Source organism: Nannospalax galili, unplaced genomic scaffold, assembly GCF_000622305.1.
Source record: "Nannospalax galili isolate Female #2095 unplaced genomic scaffold, S.galili_v1.0 scaffold202, whole genome shotgun sequence".
NCBI lineage: Eukaryota > Metazoa > Chordata > Mammalia > Rodentia > Spalacidae > Nannospalax > Nannospalax galili.
Window position 1 is genome coordinate 1,469,573 of NW_008349000.1, and position 22,506 is coordinate 1,492,078.

General features: G+C 37.8%; 1 protein-coding gene across 8 annotated transcripts in view; it reads left to right on the forward strand.

The window, feature by feature from the left end:
- The window catches only part of Tafa2 (TAFA chemokine like family member 2), a 532,750-nt gene that overhangs the window by 345,104 nt on the left and 165,140 nt on the right, over positions 1-22,506 (forward strand). For all 8 annotated transcript variants that reach the window (XR_003851590.1, XM_029569886.1, XM_029569887.1 and 5 more), the window contains one exon: positions 19,260-19,366. Coding sequence is in view for 7 of the 8 variants with exons in the window: in XM_029569886.1 (XP_029425746.1) it covers positions 19,260-19,366 (107 nt within the window). In the remaining variant the exon portion in view is untranslated. The remainder of the gene's footprint in view (positions 1-19,259; positions 19,367-22,506) is intronic.

Sequence of the window (22,506 nt, forward strand, 5' to 3'; positions counted from 1 at the left end):
AACTGGAAATAGCAATAAGGTCATAAGCTTTCAGCAAACCCAAAGAATGTATTACCTTATTTTTTTGGCAATGTCTGACAGTCAAATGATGAAAAGGTATGTGGAGATTTTGTACATTTAAGCTCATGTCTTGTGCTTGTTAACCCCTCAGTCAGAGGCTCCCAATACCTCCTTTACACGTGTTCTGTTAAGAGAAAACACTCATTTGGCCATGATCATCCTCAGTGTTCTGTGTCAAATCCTCCCACCCAGGTTTGCTTCTTAATGCTCCATTTCATAGATTGTATGATGGAGCCCAATGAACTGAATGCCATGCATACTGCTTGCAACTTTCCCAGGTCCTTGATTTCCACAGGATTCTGCATTGAAATATCTCTTTTATCATTTCTGCCTGTTATGATCTTACCCACAATTCAGGGTTGAGTTCAGTTATTTCTTCTATCACAGATTCAGTATTTATTGAAGACCTCCTTGGTGTCAGGAGTACAGAGGCTGCTTCACGTGTTACCTAATGTGCGCACCAAAACTGTGGAGTTGACCGTGTTTCATTGCCTTATTTTATAGGTAGAAAAATGGGTTCAGGGTAACTTGTCAGGCTTGGGTGAAGAAGTGAAGAGAATGGAAGTTGGAGTTTTGACTCCTGGTCTGGTGCTTTGCTCAATTTACCAAAGTTTTGTGAAGGCACCTTTTGGCCCTTTGACTTCTCAAATGGGCTCCCACCCTACCCCTAATAATCCTTTATTTAACATTCTACGCACAATTCCTTGGTTTATATGATCTTATCACCCTTGTTTTCTTATGAAAAGTCCTCTGAAGGAAAGAAGAAACTGGGGTTTTCTGACCTTCAGTCCCCTGACAATGCCCACTATAAGAATTTGAATAAAGCAATAATAGTTTTTTGAATACATGGTATTTCCTTGAGCTAAATTTTGAGCAAGCAGCTGCATTTCCCTTAAGTTTTCCTGATAACAGGTGTTTGTGACTACTGTTTAATAATTGCTACCTTCCAGTGACATGTGTGTGGTAAACAATATGCTGACTATGTGATTTCAGACTCTGTCTTTCTAAATTTTATTAAGATAATATGCCATTATATTCTTTTTCCTATGGGAATTAGTGACAAGTAAACAGTATATTACCACTGCTTAAAAAACAAAAAGATATTTTTGTTTACTATGTTATCATACTAAGAAATGACTTTAATCAGAACGTAGACTCCTAGTGTCCAGTGACTTTACCCATTATGCCTTGGTTATACCCAGAGCTTTAGGGTAATAGCAGATGTTTGGTAACATCTACTGAAGGTCAGTGCATCCTTGATTTCACTGGATGCTGGGTGCATCACTAGGATTAGAATTTGTAAGACATTGACATAGGATATCACATTTGATGCTGAAAGTTCAGGGTAGTTACAGCAAGTAGTGTCATTTTTATTTTACAAAATGTTCAGCTGTGACTCAGAGAGACTACATGACTCCAGAAATCATCTGTGTAAGCAGGTGGCCAAGTCATTCTTGAATCCAAGTATCCTTACTGTCAGTCCTGTGGGCTTTCTGTGTGAGCACACAGTAAACAGAGAACACATTCACAGAGTCTCAGGGTGGTCAGGGCCAAGTAAGAAAGCAAGGCGGGCTAACTTTGGGAGACTGGCATTTGGACGACTGCACCTCCATGGAAACAATGAACTGGTGGGGAAGTCTAAATATGAAATAGTTCTGACTGTTCTTTAAGCTTTATGTCAGGAGAAAAGCCAAGTTCATCCCTCTTTCCCCCTTTACTCCCTTTGCCTCTGTTTCCAAGCTTGTCTGAGCCCTGAGCTATTTAAGGCTTCAAACTTTACCCCAGCTTCTGAATATCCTTTTGTGTTCAGTAGTTTTTGTTCCTATGAGCTGAAAAGAGCCAGCTGACTCCTTTGATATTTTTATACATTTTCTGTATTATTTTCCTCCTCTATTTTCTACCCAACGTCCCAAGTGCAGATGCTATGATTGCTACTTCTAGATCCAGACATCCATTTTTCTGGAGATCCTTTCTTTCGTTCTCAATTATAATCTTTATGAACTACTAAAGTATACAATGGAACCATATCTGATTTGCCCTTGTGTGAATAAATGCTCTTTAGCCTCTAAATTCTCCCATGAAGCACATACTTAAGTTTAGGTTCTATAAGCACTGTAGGTATCTTCAAAATGAAGGAATTTAACACACTCCTCCTTGAAGTTATTGATATAAAAGTATTTATTGACTATCGTAAATCTATGCACAGCCTTCAGTAGGGTAAGGAAGCAGTAGGGGAAGCAACAAATTGCTCGTGACTGTTTTGTGTTTAGATGAGCTCACCCTGCCTTTTCTTTCTCAGTCCCAGTTAGAGTTCACACAGCTCATGATTAAAAAGTACTGTCAGGAAGGCAGCCATCAATAAGCAAGGAGAGAGTCCTTATAGAAATCAACCTGCTGACTCCTGGTCCTTGTCTTCTAGCCTCCAGAACTGTGGAAAAAAATATTTTGTTGCTATCCAATCTGGGGTTCTTTGTTATGGCAGCCCTAACAACTAATAAAATTCTCTTTATATTCTGTGTGTGTGTGTGTGTGTGTGTGTGTGTGTGTGTGTGTGTGCAGTCAGCTCTAAAATATACCTAGGAATCTAATGCCTTAGATCTGAGGCCACACACTCTGAGAGCACTTCAAAACAGAGATTTCAGATACGATTCCATGCCTCTGCCTCTTTAGGTAAACTGGCATTCTGAGGTAGCCCTAGGCTCCTTCGTCCCTTGTTGTCAGTGTGCTGGAGATGAGTGGCTTCTTCAGGGGTGATATGGGACCCCTTTAATCTGTACTTGCTCGTCTGCTAGTGGTCTCATTATATATTGGTAAAGAATTTTTACTTTTTATGTAGTATCATATTGGCAAATATTCAGTCAGATTGATTTTCACCCATATATAATTTGTCTCCTTTAGGGAATAACTGTCACATCATGTTAAATGTCTTATTTTTTCCTCAGCCTAGGGGAAAAATAGCAGGAATTATTTTAAAGCATTCAGTTTTACAGTATGAACATGTGGCATTATAATTATTGCTTTCGTTATCAAACTTTCAATAAAGAGAACTCTGGGCCTAGAGATAGAAGACCCGTTTTTGAGTGCTGGCTCTGTCACGTTGAACTTGCACAGGTCACTTCACTTATCTAAGCTTGTTTCCTCATCTCCTGCAAGGGGATAGGGTGTCTGCTAGCCTCATGGTCATGAACATCACATGTGACCACGGATATGAAAGTGCTTGATATGCCATATGGCACTATGCAAGGATAAGGCACTTTGTGGGGAAAGAGAGCTACAGCATATGGTTTCTCAAGGAGCTTGGAATCTGTTTACAGACACAGGCATTATATGTAACATAAATAACTGTTGAAAATATTCTACTGCCTATGAGAAGTGGAGACATTAAATGCTACCAGATATAAGAAAACATGATTTTTTTCAGGGTAACCAAACTCAAAATTAAAAGGTCTCATATAATATTTGCTCTGGTTTGGTTTCTGTTGCTGTGATAAAATGCTGTGCAAAAACAACTGGGAGAGGAGTTTATTTGACTTATGCTTTGATCATCACTGAGGGAAGTGAAGGCAAGAAATTCAGGCAGGAACCTGGAGGCAGGCATTGCAGCAGAGATCCATGGAGGAGTGCTTTTATTGTCTTGCTTCCTCTGACTTGCTCAGTTACCTTTCTTATATAGCCTAGGCTCACTTGCCCAGGGGTGGCACTGCCTATAGTGCCCTGGGCCCTTCCACATTAACCATCAACTTAGGAAACACCTCACAGACATATCCAAGTCCAATCCAATGGAGGAAATTCCTCAGTTGAAGTTCCCACTTCCCAGGTATCTTTTGCTTGTGTCAACTTGACAAAAATTAACCAAACCAAGATTTTTTCCATTAATAATTAATTTCACACATATTTCCCTTGTACATACTCTATGATAAAAATATTATAAATCACAGAAATAAAAGTAGTGAGATAGAAGACTAGTTTATAGCAGTTTCTATTTTAGAAGAGTAATAGAAAACAAACAAATAAGCATGCAGACAAATATTATAATTCCATTGCTATCATTTGCCATGAAGAACATAATACAGGCTTTAGGGTAGAGCCAAGAAGCAAAGAGGTTCCACTATGACTCTTGTATTATTTCTCCCTTTATGTTCATTTTGGTAAATAGCCGTAGTATAAAATTTACCTTCATACCACTTTCAAGTTAAGCTTTTGCTGAATTGTAGTGGTTCCTGGAATATTTGTTTTCTAAACCATTTTCCTTGATGTGCCTTGACTTCTGTCCTGAGCAATTTAAGCAAGAGGATATAAATTTTGAGGAAATAAGGTCAGTAGGTTTTCAACAAATATGAGATGACAGAGGCTATCGTTTGGACCTGTCTTTCCTGTGCCCCTAATGCAAGGCTTCCCTCTGCTTGGGGTGTTCTTTGGAACATTTTGCTCAAATAGATCCAGGTAATAGTCTTTCACCATCACCTGGAGACATAATTTCACAATCTAATAAATCTCACCATTGGAAAATTTCTCAAGATTGCACATTTAACCACTTGATGACTGTACTGTACTGAGGTTGCTTATTGCTGGGAAGTACTTGCAACACAACCAAGAAACTGGCCTTCACTGTCAGTGAAGATCTTAGGAAGCAGCAGCCAATAGAAAAAGGAAGCAGAGTTAGTGAAGATTACGTGATTGATTTTAGTCATAAAAAGAAGTCCTAGATATTGGGAAAAAATGAGATTTAAAAAGGAGCCGAAATCTTGTTGTAAAAAAGAATAAGCCAGAAAGCAATATATTAGAGGCTTATTGTCAACAGAGGTTTATGGTACATAGTGGTTGCTGCTCTGATTCTTAATTAGTGGAAGTCTCAGTTGCTTAAGCTATTAACTGAAAGTTGAGTAGAGCACATTGTTCTATTAAAATCTTATAATGCCCCGTGTGGAGTTATGTACAAATACTGAACACATATAAGTTGTGTGTATAAAATATAATTGCAAAAGTGTGCAGATGCCTATACCTCAGCCTCTTTTTGCTGGGCATTGTGGAGAAATGCTGTGCTTAGATTTAATGTTAATATGGTGGTTATCCCAAATGTTCATTTGAGCTATTAAATTTTCAGGTTACATTTATTAACCTGTAATGGGAGGGGTGGTTGGGTGTATGTGTACAATGCACATGTGTGGAGGGCAGAGGACGATTTCTGGTAATCAGTTCTCTCCTTCTACAAGGGTCCCTGGAATTGAACTCAGGTGGCCAGGCTTGGTGGAAAATACTTTTGCCTGATGAGTCATCTGGCCATCCCAGTTTAAACTGTTATTCTTAGCATGAAAGGTATACTCTGACTTAGTCAACCAGCTTCTTGGGGCCTCTTTCTGTTGCTTTTCTTTAAAGGCAGAATGACCTGCCTTTTAACACACAGCTGTTGTTATCTTTTACAGGGTTTAAAGCAAATAAATTTGCCTCCCCCCTCCCTCCCTTCCTTCCTTCACTTATTTATTTTTATTTCTATTAGTTGCGTTAGTGCTTGGACAGTGTCACACACACATATAGCACATTCTTGCTACCGTCTCTCCCACCTTCTCTTATCTTCCTTCCACTCATGTCCACTCGTCTTCTTTCTTGGCTGTCCCTCTTCCAAATTCATGACTTTTGGTTTTGTTTTGTGATCTATTTAGTTTCACCGGGACAATCTGTGTGACCATGGTTGGGGTCATCAATGAGTACATAAATCAATGACTCTTCCTTACATCAAAGTGCTGCAAACAGTGCTGATCTCATTGCAAACAATAAGAGAAACTGTTGACATCTGTTTATGATTATGTGTATGTTGGTTTAGGTATAGAGATCATGAAGGACAAAACTGTTCACCAACAAGACAGTTCTGCTTTTACTTCCCCATTTCATGCTGGATATACTGTTCCAATAAAAAAGTGTGGGCCATTCTTCTAGGGCACAGTTCTGAGAGAAGTCTGAAGGAATGGTTTCTTCGGAGTTCTGGTCAACTTTTGGCCTTAAAATACATGCTAAGAGTCAGGCTGTTTTTGTTTTTCAATTGAGGCACAGCCAAGATATGATGTTGAGTAGCAAAAAAAACAAAAACAAAACTCTGCACTTTCTCTGAAACTGTCATTAGGAAACCATTCAGCATTGAGGAGTAGGTCCCCTCAAGTCCCTCCTCCAGGGCTGTTGATGGGCCCATTCTTGTGCAGACTCAGTGCAGTCATTTGCAATTATTGAGAGTTCATGGTTGTACTAACTGTGCATTGCCTAGATGGCATTCACAGTCCTTCTCCCTGTCTTCTAGCTCATACATTATTTTCGTAGTGTTCCTTGAGCCTTAGAAAGGATGGTGTAAGTGTCTTACTTAGGGCTGAGCACATGACCATTACTCATTCTCAGCATCTTGTACAGTTATGAGTCTCTACCTTCACCATAGTTCACTGGAAAGAGGCTTCTCTTCCTGATTAAGGCTGAAAGTGGTAATTGTTTATGTTTATAAACACACATATTTAGATGGTGGTTCCATACTGTGTTGCTAATTTAGTTAAACAACAGAACTAAGTTCTCCTCCAGTGTCTATAATCTATGGACTTTTGAGCAGGTTTACATTGCTAGATATGGATTCTTTTGCATGGAGTGGATCTTAAATCTAATCATAGAGCTGTTGGCTACCCCTCATAATTATCTTTGATGGCAAGTTTCAAATATTTTAATGTTGGTGCTTTATATGGGATGGATATGGGATCAGAAACTTTTGAATGTGTAGGCTAGTCCTTTGGTTCACTTGTCTCTGATAAGGTTTTGTGTTGAGGATGGCTCAATGTTAGAGTGATATATTGGTTAAGGTGTTTTTATGTGTTGAATATGGGCTAGTGTTGGATAAATGTTGGCTCTGTTAATCAGTGAATAATGGAAAGAGTTCTTCATATTCATAGCTCTAGGCTCAGGACAAATTAATGTCCTTTTCTGGACCACAAATATTTTTCTGAACAAAGAGCCTTTAAGATTTTGTTTTCATCAGTTGCACTCATTCATTCATGTCTGCTGGAATGAAGGAGTGAAGGGAATTTCTTCTGTGGTTTAAAGTTTCAAGAAAACAGGCACAGAGCAGCAGAAAGAATAAAAGTTCACAACTAGTCCCAGTAGTAAAAGAGAGAGAACATTTAGAACTGATTCCATTACCATGAATTTTCCCTTTAATAGCTACAAAGAGCTTATTGTTAGTAGAGAAAATTTTATGTTTGATATGAAACTTAGATTATTTTTCTTTTATAAAATGGATTAATTTTTTTAATTGAATTTTTTGTGTATTTCACACAGAACAGCTCAAACAATCTTAATCATTTTTATATCCCCATCCCTACTGGTACACTCCTGTGGCCCCTCCCCCTGCCCTCCACTAGGGCCCATATGCTTGTCCATACTTGTTAAGGCCCACTAGGTTGTCAGTGTCCCCAACCATTCTGTAGTGCAAGTCCATTCACTAAGCCTAGTCAGCTTATCTAGAGTCCCTTGTTTTAGGAAAATCAGCTCTTCTTCATCTAGCAGCAATCAGTTGCCAACATTCCTTCAGATAAGATTGAGGTCTGCTGTTCACTTTTCCTGTTCTACTCTAGATTATTGTCTGCCTGAGTTTACATGGGACTTGTGTATGCTGACACCATTGCCGTAGAATCATATGAGCAGGTTCCCAGGATCTTGTAGGACTCTGTTTCCCTCTGGTCATGCACCTCCTCCTTGGCTCTTTCCGCCCCCTCTTCTGCAGTTGTCCCTGAGATTTGGGTGGGAGAAGTTTAATAAAGGGATCCTGTCCAAGGACCAGCATTCAGAAGTTCTGGATCTTTACACTTCAGCTCTTTGTGACCTTTTGTGTTCCTGGGCCTCTGCTGCATAAGTGAGCTTCATTATTGAGAACTGAGAGAGTCATTAATGTCCTCTTCATTATCCCTGTTCTATGTTCCATGAGCCTTAGATGTAGAGGTTGCATTGTAGATGTGTCACTAAGGCCTGGGCAATTCGTAGACAATGTCCGTGTGTGACCACTTGTGGTATTTGATAATAGTATTTAGTGTAAAATGAGCTTCTTTGGTAAGTGGTGACTGGGATACTTGTCTGTAAATGTAAGGATGCACATTTTGCACATAGTAAGAAATCACATTAGTTTTGCAATGTGACAGTCTTGAGGTTTTCTCCAAAATCTATGGCCATTCCAGCCATGCCCACAGAAACCTAGATTTTATAGAGAGACTTGTCTGTTTTTACCATTTATTTTCACAAAGTTAGAGGAGAGGTTTTTAAATTTAGTGATCTATGAAAGAGCACACGTAGTATGAGGGTTTGTTTTTCTTACTCTATTTAATGGTCTTCCACTTGAAAGCTGTAAATGTTGTCATGGTGACTTCATTCATTGCTGGATGCTGCTTTGTGGATTGTCTGTGTCCAGGAAGCACCTGCCCATGTCCTGCCAGTAGCTGTAGCTACATTGCCATATAGCCTCACTGTTCTGTGCATGTGGGAGATGGTAAATCTGGACTTTTCTAATTGTTGGCCCTTTTCCTTGAAGTTCTTATAGGACAGGAGATAAAATATGAAATGAGGTTTTGTTATGTCTAAATTTGAGTCACAAATCCCTCCTTTAAACGTATTGTCAAGATTTTGGTAGTAAATATGCATTTTATATTAAGTTATATAAATCAGGTTTATTTCTAAATACTAGTTCCCATACATTTTAAATTCAGATGATAGACTCAAATGTGCTGGTGGATTTTTCTACATCTTATACTTCCTACTGTAGTGATTTCCCAAGAAATCTCACTTGGGTCATGCATTGCAACCACCCTGCCTTCAGTCAATTGCATACTATTGGGAACAACAGATTAGAATTATGGAAGCACCAGTCTCTGAATTTTTTTTTAAAAAAATTAATGAACAAACTTTAGGGTTGAATCACTGAATACAAAACAGAAATGCAAAGAACTATTATAGCTCAGGGTTAATATTGAGAAGTGTAAAGAGACAGGCAGTTTAAAGCTGATGGATGTCCTGCTCTTAAACTTCCTAGAGACACTGGGAAGGAATAAGACACATCGTCTGATCCTGTATGACTGAAGGCTATACCTGTCTTCTTTATACCTTGTTATGTTTCTTTGGTAGATAAAGAAATTAAAACTCATTATTCCTTATTAAATAAAGAAGCCTATCCCAATAACATTTAAATGACTGTACCATGGCTAACATTTATGGATTGCTTATTCTATGTCAAGATTTGTGATGAGCACTTTATATAAATTAACTCATTTGACATTCCACCAGGTCTGTGAGGCAGATACTATGATCCAAATATTATAGAAGATAAAATTGAAACTGTGAAATTAAAGAGTATTTCTCCAACAGCTAGTACTTAGCAAGATGGCAGAACTCCACGTCTAAAGTGACAGCCATACTTAAAGTTATCGTTTATAAAGTAGAAGTTCCATTAGGTCTAACTAATCTCAGGAGACTGGCAACTGTCTGTTACAAATAGAGCACTTAGCTTCAAAAGTATTAACTTGTAGTTTTCCAGGCCATGTAGTATTTGTAAATGATAAATTGCATACCATTTGAAACCTGATCATTTTATAGCCCTGTAGGTCACAGAAATGGGCTAGAGTAGTATTTATTCAGTATTATGGCAATCAGATAATTTTACTATGTTAATTTTCTATGTAACTGGTAGTCAGCCCTTCATTTTAGCCTTTTTCTTGTACATATTTGTCTAAAATACAAATTGTGCTATAAAGATTCATTAGAGTGTGTTGAACTTGTCCAGGCACTCTAGCGATGAGAACTGAACCAGTGGTCAGCAGAACTGGGATTCATTTTCTGCCTCTAGTACTTACTACTTGTATTTAAATTACTATTTTGGATTTTAATATATAACCTGGGGATTATGATGCCTGCAGAGTTTAGCTCAAATATTTAATAAGAGTTGAATGAACCAATACATTTAAGTGTAGAATGATGAGCACAGACATAACATCAATAACTTCAGTTAGCATGCTGTCCTCTACGTGACTCCTGCAGAAGTTTTTGTTCCAGATTTAAGATTCTAGAAGATCGTGCACTCTCTGATGTCTAAGTATCTGTTCATTTTGCAGATCTATGTGAGAATATTCTTTATTGGTCTTGTTTCCATTTTTTACTTTTATTTCACATTGTATCCTGTAAGATTTAGATTTAGGATAAATTCTAAAATGTACCTTAAGTACTTGTGCTGGACAGCTTTAGTGTCAACTTGACACACCTGGGTTAAGGGAGCCTCAATTGGAGAACTGCCTCCATTGGGCTGGCCTGTGGCCATGTCTGAGGGGTATCTTCTTGATGAGTGATGTGGGAGGGTGCCACCCCTGGGCAGATGGGCCTGAGTCGCATAAGAAAGCAGGCTGAGCAGGGGCCAGGGGAGAAAGTCAGTAAGCAGTGATCCTCCATGGCCTGTGCTCCAGCTCCTGCCTCCAGGTTCCTGCCTGGAGTTCCTACCTTGGGATCCTTGATGAACTGTGACCTGATAGATGTAAGATAAATAAACCTTTTCCTCCCCAAGTTGGTAGTGGTCAGAGTGTTTTGTCACAGCAATGAAGAGACAAACTAAGACAGTCCTCATCTGTAATTAAAGTAAATGCATTTGTAAAAGATTTCACTAAGACATTTATTTCTAGCTCATTCCCAGCCAGGATATTGTATTCTAAATGGTATAATTTATGATATAGAAAACTTCATGCCCGGCATTCTTTTAGATGCTTTTAATTGCATTTAATATTTGCAGCAATCCTGCCAATATATAATAGTATATATACATTCCATTTGTGGGCACTAGGGACAAAATTGTTAGTAAACTTGACTAATTCATTTAACTATTATGTCTTGGGGCCTAGGATCAAATTTGAATAAGTTTTTTTGACTTGTTATAAGCTCTCCCTCTGAGGGAAGGATCTTTGAAAAAACAGTAACAACTCATATATCTTCTTTTTAAATTCAGTTGTCACAAATCTCTCATTTATTATAGAGATATTTCTGAGAAAATAGATGCCATTCCCATTTCATGGGCAGAGGAGGTGCGTGGCTCACTTGTAGCAACAGATGCCCAATGATGCAGCTCAACCCTGATCATTTCAGGCGTCTTTCTAATGCTTCCATAAATCTTAACATTGCTTTATTTTTGCCTCATAATATTTTTGGTAGCTTGAGAGTTAGCGCTAGGAGCCCTAGAATATTGTATATTTCTGGAGAAATCATTTAAAGAATAACAAATTTCTTTTTCATATCATTTCAACCTGTAGGTAGCAAAGACATTGCATTAAGTTGTCCATACACTGCTAGGCTAAATCAATTAGCTAGGAAGAAAACGCCCTTCAGACATTCCCACAGGCCAATCTAATGCAGGCAGTTCTTCAACCGAGTTTCCCTTTCCCAGGTGTGCCAAGCTGACAACTAAGTTTAACCGTCACAGCCTTCTGTCACTCCACCAACACATATTGTTATTGCCAACATTCCAAATTGCTGTATGTAGGAAAAAATTAAATTTTAAGTTAAAAGGTGGAACAAAACTTCATTTAAAAAGTCTCATTTCTTATACTTTAATCTTTGGTTATATTGGCCCCTTTAATATAGTTGAATAAGATGGTTTGGGATGTTCTGTGTGATACACACACACACACACACACACACACAAAACAAACAAATTTTAAAAATTGAATTATATTTGAGGAGGAAGCATAAAAATTTACATCATGTTAATTAGTAGAGGTGATAAACATTACCATCGAAATCTACCCAATGACTTTAGATACACAGGTGCCAAAATCTGAATGCAACTGATTATGAGTAGTAATAATCAGATACATACAGATTAGAGATGCATGCGGTTAAAAACGCATTCAATTTTATGTCTTACAGGGTTTATACTGAATTCAGTATTGTATGACTGTATTAGTTCAACAGTGAACCTAAAAATTTTATAGCCACTTTTAAAAGAGATATATCTTTTCTCTGGAAACTGTTAATGAGTATGTTAAAGCTGTAATTAAATACTTCTTCTTAAAAAAAGTCTCATTTCTTTAAAAATTGTTTTATTGAATTTTTGGGATTTTCATACAATATAATTCAATGGTATATAGATCCCCTCCCCTATCCACACTGCCCCTTACTGTCCCCTGCCCAAATTGATGTAGTATATCTATATTTATATCTATATCTATATGTGTGTATACTCTATTATATAATATATAAATATATTGTACTCTCTTATATAATACATGTTATATAATAAGGCCTATAGAGTCTAATTTGTGTCTCCAAATGTACCTCAAACCAGACAAAATCCCAGCATAGACATGGGCAAGTGGGTAACAAATTCCAAGCCAACTTAAGGAACTTTTGGTAACCAGTGGCTTCTGAGTGAGGGAAAGACAGTTTATTTCTAGGATGGGACTCTTGGTAAATTAAGCAAGTCTCATCTCCTTTTACTGATTAAAACCAACACACCCCACTAAAAATATCTTGAAGTCTAAGATCCACGCGATGTTCTCTGTGCTTGAACAGTGACTCATGGGTAGGATTTCTGTCCACAAGGAAGTTATATTTTAGTAGAAAGAGAAGAAAGAGGCACATGTAAAAAAATGTGTAGAGAAATGAATGGGATAACTTTAGGTTGAAATAGTTGGGAAAACATTAGAGGATTTTGGAACAGAATGCCTACAACTGTTCTCTTGGACTCTAGAGGGCAGGACAGCCACAGGGTGACCTCTGTGGAGGTGACCATGAAAACTAGGTAATTACACGAAGACTGATGCAAGGCCTTCAGGGCAAAGCAAACATTTAGAGCAAAATCTGAAATTAGTTTGGACAAGAGACAGAGCAAAAGCCAAGTATAAGATCAGGGCTGGTTCCTGAGGTGACAGGTAGGGAGAGGAGGTGGTAGACCTTTCTTCAAGAGGAAGCTTTGGTTCTACTTTCCTTCCAAAGAGTGGGTAAATTCCAGGGTTTTAAGCAAAGGACAGTGTGGTGGAGTAACATGTGCTCTGATGTAGATTTTATAGACCCTCTGGGCTCTAGGAGAAAGGGCATTTGCCTTATATCAATGGAAGCAGTGTATTCACAGGATCCATGCTGTATTTGCTTGTTAAAGTCTGTGCCATTATTTGAATAGTAGATAAATATAGAAAAATGTTTTTAAATGGCTTTTTCACTATTTTTTTATATGCTACGTTTGTTTCTACAGGAATGTCTAGAGCCAAGATGAGGTGGGGTGGTCGGTTCAGGCCTCAGAGTCTGTCTCCACATTCTGCTTCATCTCCACATTCTGTTTTGTAGACCAGCTAAACTTACTTTATGAGCAAATGATTTTTCTCATAGTGTAACAGGTTTTCAAAGGGCTGAGTGGTTTTTCACATGAGAAGGGCTGCAAAAACCCCAGAAGTCTAAATCCTAGTGAGGGTAACCAAAGATGAGGTGTAGGAAGAACGGGAGACAGTCTGGGAGAGTCAGTCGTCAGCCCTCCAGTTTGACAACTTTTCACTTCAGCATCCTTCACTGTCAAGGTTACCATTTCTCAGTTATCCTGCCTCTGCCGTGTTCACTGCAAGCCGCTGCTGCTTGGGGCGCAATTTCGAGGTTTCATCTTCTGTGTAAATTCATCCTTTAGCTTGCAGTTTCTGTTCACTTGGTTCTTTTGGTTGGCAAATTCGCTAACATTTTGCTGTTTTCTACAGATGAATGTAACAATTTTATTCTGTAATACAAAAAGGTACTTTGAGATCTGGTGGTTAGCAAATAGGAAAAGAAGCAATGCTTCTTCTTATGGTTTCACACATAGGTGGGAGAAAATGTGTTCTCTGCCTTTTCTCCCTTTGACATCATCCCTGTATCAAAATTGTTAATCACCCTGTTACATTTCACTTTGTTCAATTTGATTGCCACTTAAAAGGAGAAAACTTAAAAATGGATTTATCCCTTTCCTTTTTCCTTCCAGTTTGTCCCGCCTTGCCTTCAATTCTCTACATTTCTTACTTTCTTCCTGTTTGCTAAAGAGACGACACACACTTGCTTCCTTCTCATGTGAACTACGCAACATATTTAGCTACAAAGTTCTATCAACATCCAACGATTAAGCTAGAAATTGAATCAGACCATGCATATCTACAACTCTATGGGGCACTGTCCTTATCTTTCGGAATATTATATGGGAGTGGATGGAGATAAGTAAATGGCTTTAATACAGCTTAGTGAGTGGCCACTGTAGAAGAAGGATGCTCAGCATGGTCTTGAACAAATCCTATAGGAGGAATTCTAACCGGCAAGATGAGCAATGAATGGAAGTTAGCCATTTTGAGGCATAGGGAGAGTTGATGTGAATGGCTGATAGGTTTCATGTAATATGAAGGTGATATTTAGATGGAGGCCAGTGAGAGAATTTTGTAGAGTTAAAACTTAGACTATGAATATGTGTAGGTAGAGAGGTGAAGAGAAAGATTATAGACAGAGGGATTGGAGAAATGGCTCACAGTTAAGAGTACTGCCTGCTTTTGCGGAGGACCTGGGTTCGATTCCCAGCACCCACATGGTGGCTAACAACCATCTGTAACTCCAGTTCCAGGGGATCTGAGAACTTCTTCTGACCTCCACAGGCATTGCATGACATGGGTGCACTTACACACATGCAGGTAATACACTCATACATACAATATTAAAATGAAAAAAAGATTAGCGACAGAGATGTGGACTCTGCTGAGGCTATGGTATTTCCCCCTCAGACTAGAGAATCACATGAAGCTTTTAAGCAAGGATTCCTCATTGCAGTTGCTTATTCTCCTACAGCATAGAGAATGTACCATGTTCAGTCAACAGTATTTAATCAGACTCTTGCTGAATACTTCAGATACAATTGTAAAAAGTCATGCTTTTAGAGTGGGGCATTGAATCTGGATAGGATGCTGTGGTCAGTTAGAAATTTTGGTGGTCTCATTTGCAAGAGGGTAGGTGTTAAGTGCATACACATAAGAGCTATTCAGGGAGCATTGTTGATTGACTGGACGGGGTGTGGATGGAATGAGAGGGAGAAAATAGTATTGTTACAGACTTTCAGATGTTGGCCGGCATTCTCCTTTCTCTCTTTGCTTTGACTTCTCAGTGACTTTGTGGGTGTTTCTGTTTCTGTATGTCCACTTACCATCTTAAACAGCTGTCTATTCTGTCATCCTATTTGGTGGTTGTACAATGGCATGGAAAAATGATGGGACGTTGACCTTGTAGCACAGGCTGTTTGTATTGGCAAAGCTATTGTAAAGAATTATGCTAAGCAGCTCTTCCTGTCAGGTGAGTTCTGCTCTTCCTTCTGTTGTACTGTGGGATTGGATACAGAGTAGGAGGCACAAAAAGAGAAGCAAAGATAATAGAAGATTAAAATTGAACACTTGGTTCACTAAGAGAGTATTAAGTCAGGTTATTATTATAGAAATCAATATTTCTCTAAAAGATGTTCCAAGGATAGCAATATTCTATGCTGTTCTGTGGAAGAGGTTTCTGGAAAATACTTCTAAAAAGGTATATTTAACAATATGCCTCTTAAAAGTCTGTTTAAATTTGTTAAACCCAGAATTTTACAAATATATTTACCTCTGTTTTTCGTTAATACTGTGTTAATATTGTCTGAAGTTGGTGCCTTTCAGAACATACTTAAGGAAATGTCAGTCTAATCAATGATCAGCATAACTGAGCATTATTATTATCTGTTGTGAGGTAACAAACTTTACATGGATTCTTTCATTTAATCTTCATACCAATAATAATATTGCATATTATTATTATGGCTATTGGTTATTAATATTATCATTTTTGCCTTATTGTCAATGAAAATACAGAGTTATTAAGTAATTTATTCAACGATTTAGCAAATAAGTAAGAAACTTGATTTTAAATCCAGTAATTGAATTGAATTGTTCAAACATCTTTCCCCTTGTACAGTATCTTTGATATGACAAAAGTCATATTTATTTCTTTTCTCATTACTGCAACAAATATCTGACAAAGGCAACTTAAGGAAGGCACTGTTTGTTTGTCTCAGAGTTTGAGGTTCCAGTCCACCATAACAGGAAATCATAAGCAAGCACTTGAGATCACATTGCGTCCACAGTCAGGAACCAGAGAGCAATGAATTTTCTTGCTGGGCTTACTTTCTTTCTGTTCAATGCAGGGCCCCAGCCAATGAAATGGTGCCATCCACAGTGAAGGCAGATCTCTGCACAAGTGACCTATTGTAGACAATTTCTCACACCATGCTCAGAGGTTTGTCTTGTAGGTGATTCTGCCAAGATGACATTAACCACTGCAGTCAAAATCAGAAACCAACAGAGCATGGTCTCAAACCCCTAGACAGGGAGTCTAAACTCTCCTCACCAGCATATAATGTATATACTTTTCCAAGATAATAAATGCTAACATATATCTAAATTAAAATATATATATGAACCATTTTTGCCTGCATTTCTCCATGAAAAAGTACTTTCTGAATTGTATGCCCAGCTTCTCTCCCTGATCCCACCCCCATTGGATCATGATTTTGGAGACAGAAGGTTTCAGAGGCAGAAATAGGAGGAAAGGATAATTCAGAGACTTCAAGGGGAAGAAGAACCAGGCAAGGTCAGGGAGGAATCCAGGATGCCATTAGAACTGAGGCTGAAAGAGTCTGTAGCTCCAGCAAAAACTGAGTTCAATATAGGATCTGAATTTGAAAGGTATTAGGCCAGACATTTATTTTCTCTTTCTCATAAATATGTGCACATGGAATCTATTTCATTTTAGTTTTTCTTTCCACCCACCATTGTAGTGGCTTAGATAAGGATTCTTAGAATTATGCTGCTCTGGGTTTAAATTTCTACTCTCTCGTTAAAATATTATCTTAAGAAAATTTCTAAATTTCATCAGCTACGAAATGGAGATGGACATTTTCTTCAGAATAAATTTGTTCTAAAAAAAAAAAAGAAATAATGTGTAAGATGAAGGATAAATAAGTGCTGAATTTTAGTATAGATAGACATTATTTTACCCTTTTCTCCAAGTTTTATGAGTCCACTTTGAAAAATGTTAATTTTGTATTTTTCATTCTGTTTTCTTATTTTTTTTCCCACTTCTGATAAAGTCCAGTAAGTTGGATTCCAACAACATTGCGTCTCCAAAGGAGCGGTGCATGCTGGATTGGCAAGATTAGCTGGCAATGAGGAAGCTATGTTACTAGGTGATTTTCAAAATCCCCTTGAAGTTGTTGGTCCCAGTAGTCCAAGAGACTCCCAAAATAACGCAGGCTGTTGACAAAGCCTTTGATTTCCTCTCAGAACCTGAAAGTAATACCCCATTGCTGAAGACAAGACACACTTGGACTCAGGACTTAAAGTAACGGAGCTGGAACTGACCTAGAAGCCTCCTCCCTGAAGACTAGCTCTCCTAGTTCTAGAGGATACTATGCAAACTGCTCAGGAAGAAAATCAATGGTCCAACCAGCTGTAAAATCTAATATTCACTCATCAAAGAAGCTTCTTTTTGCAACAGATGGAGGCTATTACAGAGTTCCACAACTGGCCACACACAGAGAATATATGTCTGAGGGATACCCAGCCCTAAGTGACACGTCTACAGTGGAACCTCAACATCTAAAGCTTATGGAACATAGCAAAACAGGGGGCACAGGGAATACTAATACATCCCTCAACTCTCACCAGTGAAGCTTTCTCATATGATGTACACAGAAGATAACAACTGACCAAAGAGACCACAGAGTGTGTGTCCCTGGATGGACTCCTATATTAAAAGAAGAGGGGATGCAGAAAGATTGTAAGAGCCGGGGTTAGTGCATGAACAAGGGAACTGAGTCTTCCATGCTTTTGGGAACTTGCTCATATGAACTTGTAACAATGGTGGCAGATGCACAAGACTCATGCTGACTCAATCAGACAAAAACTCTGCATGGAACTGGGAAAGTGGGTGGCAGGCCTCAACCTTAACTGAGGAACTATTGGCAACTGATTAATGCTGGGTGAGGGAAGAGTAGATCTTTAAGGGAGTGACTCTAGATAGGCTGACTAGATGACTCCAGTGGATGAATTTGCCCCAGGGACATCTGGGTACAAATGCTTGGCCAGATAGGACTTAACATATTTGACAGAATGCATGAAATCTGGAGGGGTATAGGGGGCATGGATGGGAAAGGGAGGGTCTAAATTTGATTAAGATCTATTATATGAAATGTACAAAAATTCAATAAAAAATTAAAAAACCCCAAACTGACTATATTGTAAAATTTACCTGCTAAATTTATGGTAAAAAATAAATCAATGGCTTGATTTTGTGTTAAAAAAGATCCACTACAAATGGTAATAAATTTGAAATGACTTTATTCTGAGCAGGAAGTCATCTTAAGCAATTCAATTTTTTCATTTCTTTATTACTTATGTGTGTGTATGTGTGTGAGTATTATGTGCCACAGTACATATATGGAGGTCAAAAGACAACTTGAGGGGGTCAGGTCTCTCCTTCATCTTTGTGGGTCTCAGGGATTGAACGCAGGTTGTCAAACTTGGAAGCAAGGCCCTTTACCAGGTGAGCCATCCAGTCAGCCTAAACTTTATTCCCTATTTGACTTGACATTGAAGAAAGACTTTTTAGGAAAAAAGTAAGATAATTTCATTTATTTAAAAATTATTCAAATGGTTATATCTTAAATTTTGTTAATAAGTTAAAGCTGTGTTTATCTGGGCAAGAAAATGACAATATTTCTAAATTGGTTTAGGCCATTTTTAAGCAGATAAAGAATGACCAAAGCAGGATTTTGCTTGATTCTTTTTTCCTATCAAGATGCTTTGTTGACATAGCAAGATGTCTCTTTCTTATTCACAATTTGTATAGTTGGGCATGGTGACTCACACATGTATTGCTCATATTTGGGAGTCTGAGTTAGGCAGATCATGAGTTCAAGACCAGCCTGGGTTACATAGTAAGACCCTGTTTCAAACAACAACAGCACTAAGCATAGCTGTATAAAGTGAGCTACATTTTCAATAAAAGAAATATGATTTTCTGGGGATAAATATAGCAAGGTATCATGGAAGGCTTAAATGTAGTACAATTATCATGGAAAAGCAGCAATTTCACATCCTGAGGAATTTTGTTATTGTCATTTTTACTTGCAGGATGAGTAAGAGATACTTACAGAAAGCAACGAAAGGAAAGTTGCTGATAATAATCTTCATCGTAACCTTGTGGGGAAAAGTTGTATCCAGTGCAAACCATCACAAAGGTAAGCTCTTTGCTTTCCACTGCCTGTGTAAGTTGACTATAAACACAGATTGTCACATTCCGTCTTCACTGCTCTGTTAAATTTTATTAGATATGGGTTCCACCTAGCAATTCTCTTTAAGTAAAAATGCAAATAACTGTCTTCAAAATGACTTTAATAGAGGAAACACGGTATTTCCAGGAAAGCTGTCAATTCTGCAAATATTACCCAAAGAATATAAAATTTTAACTCTGTCTTTTCTCTCCTTTAAAGATGGTGACATTAAAATTTTGAGTTGGCATGAAAGAAAGATGAATTTCAGAGTGCTCTCATCTTCAAAAAACCATTTTTATTATATATGCTTTAATAACATGTATACGATATGCATAACATTTCCTTCTATGCTTTTTGTAAACTATGTTTCTTTCTCCCATTATGTCTCTCTGACCATTTGGACACTCTTTCTACCATGATATTCAGTAGGCTCTGTTCTGCCACAGAAAAGAATGAGGATATTTGTTCTCTAGATATGTGTTGACAGCTCAAAATTAGTCCTTTTGCTCCTTTCTGGCCATTAGATTCAGCGGAGTGAATGACCGCTTTTTCCAAATGAGCTAAAATAGGTCTGTTTCTGCATTGTACCTACCATACTCAAGTATTTATAACCTGTGTAGTCAATTTAGGCTTTTCTGTGAAATATGGTTTTGCTATTCAAGTCTCAGTTCTGAGCAAAGTCTGGAGTCCAGCAATTTCCTTTCTTATTCTATTTTGGGAGGAGAGGGGAATTAAGACTGCTAAATTACATGCATTTAATTAGCTTTACATGGCACATTAACACAGAAAGGAGACAAATGGCACTGCGAGAATTGATGCCTATCAAACAGACCTTTCTTTGCATTTAAAACCAGAAAGAGACTTCATATAAAATAGTTTTATAGAGAGTTCATTAAAATTTTATATATTTTTGATCCATAGATATATGTGTGTAATGTACATTTTATTGTTGTCCTTAATATAGTCCATGCATTTGTAACTCAAACTTCAAATCATCTTTAATAATTGTTGTTATGTTAAAATATCTGACAGAAGCAACTTAAGGTGGAAAGAGTTTATTTTATCTGATAGTCCCAAATTACGGTCTATCACAGTGGGGAACTCACAGCTGCAGGAACATGAGCGAGATGGGCACATCTCAGCTATAATCTGGAACAATGTAATCTGCAAGCAATGCATTTGTGCACGCTGTTCAGCCGAAACTCTACACTTACACAGTGCAGGATCCTTTGCTCAGGGGATGGCCTACAATTAAGATGCGTCTTCCCACTTCAATTAACATGTAATCAACATAATCACTCACAGGCATGCTCAGAGCCCATTTCCTGGATGATTCTAGATTTTATCAAGCTGACTGTTAATACCAACCATCACAATTGTTATTAGCATAAAATTAAAAAGACGTTGAGGTGATATTCCCTGTGCCACAAGGCAGAAATGAACCTTGCCTAAGATCAAAGCAGCATCAACTATTCATTGCCAAGAGTTGCAAACTGTATTATCCAGGCCATGACTCAGGCTTAACAAAACATGCCCATCCATATTTCCCCTGACAATCATCCCAGTGCCCACTTCTAACTTTCAAAACAATTGAAAGAAGCAGTGATTCCTAGGAGTGGTAGGTGTCAGCCCTGCACACAAAGTGTTCTTGATGAAGTTGCTTTCTCACTGTCAAAGCCAAGTGATGGTGAATAGAGGAGACTCATTCATAAAGAATGCTTGCAATATATATTGCATGCCACAGTTAAAGCTACTTTGATAAATTCTAAAGTTGTGCTAAGTTCCTTGTTAAAATTAAAATTAAAATCAAATTAAAATCTTTGCTTACTACTTGCTAACAATATACTTTGAAATTATTAGTAATTTATTTGTGTGTGTGTTTGTGTTGTGTGTGTGTGTGCATGTGTGTGTGTGTGTGTGTGTGTGAGTGTGTGTGTGTGTGCACATGTGAGTGCAGGTGCTCAAGGAGTCCAGAAGAGGGCATTAGATTCCTCTGGAGCTGGAGTTACAGGCAGCTGTGAGATGCTTGATATGGGTGCTGGGAACCAAACTTGAGTCCTCTGAAAGACCAGTAAGCAGTCTTAAGTGCTGAACTATCTCTCCAGCTACACAATATACTTTCTGAACATAATTCGTTATACATTGTGTCATAGAACTTAAATTGGCAATGCAATCCATTACAAACGAGAATGTTTGGGATTGTTTCACTATTCCATTTCACCGTGCCACTAATAGTTTGAATGAAGATTTTATGAGTTTTCTTTCTTCCTTTTCCTCCTCCTACCTACTTCATATTTTTGGTTTTGAGTTATTCATTCACAAAATAGTAAAAGCAATGTTAATGTAAATTGTAGTTCATATTCATAAAAATGAACACAATATGGTCAGCAGCAAGTTATAAAGGTAACAGTTCTAATGCTCCTGACTCTGTGTCTGAATTCGGATTTCCTTCCCTTCCCACTTTTCCTAGTATACTAGTGTAGTCATCTTCCTAAATGTTTCCATTGTAACTCCTTTTCTTAATACTTCCATCAGTAATCTCCTTACTTTCGGTAATTCTTAAATTTATATAAGTAGTATTATACTGTAAGTATTTTGTTGCATTTTTCCAATTTTGCCCAACAAAATCTTCTTCTATCTCAACTATCTCACTTCCATGTTGGTCGATTTTATAGGTTTTTAAAGGCTCAATCTTGCCTTGGTTTAGTCTTTCTTGCAATGTTTCTGTATTTTATTCTGTTCTTACATTTATTATCTCAGCAATTTAATTGTTCTTTTATTTACGTAACAAATACTTCATTTATGCTTCTTGTATGCCAATCACTTGTGTGAAGGAACCAGGCCTTCCCCGGGTTTTCTGTGTTCTACTCCCTTTATGTCCCCCAAGAGGATTAAGTGGTAACAGTTTCATTATGCTCCTCAATTAAACTTTTACTTGTCAAAATACTGGGGTGCTGTTAGGTACATATGAAGTCAAGGCCCTGAGATAGATACATTTACATTGTAAATGACTAGTGTGAGACCCTTGGATCTTTTCCATGAGGCTTAAAGAAAGGGGAAAAATGAAAAGGGAAGAAAAATTAAAAAAAATATTTTCTACTTTTGGC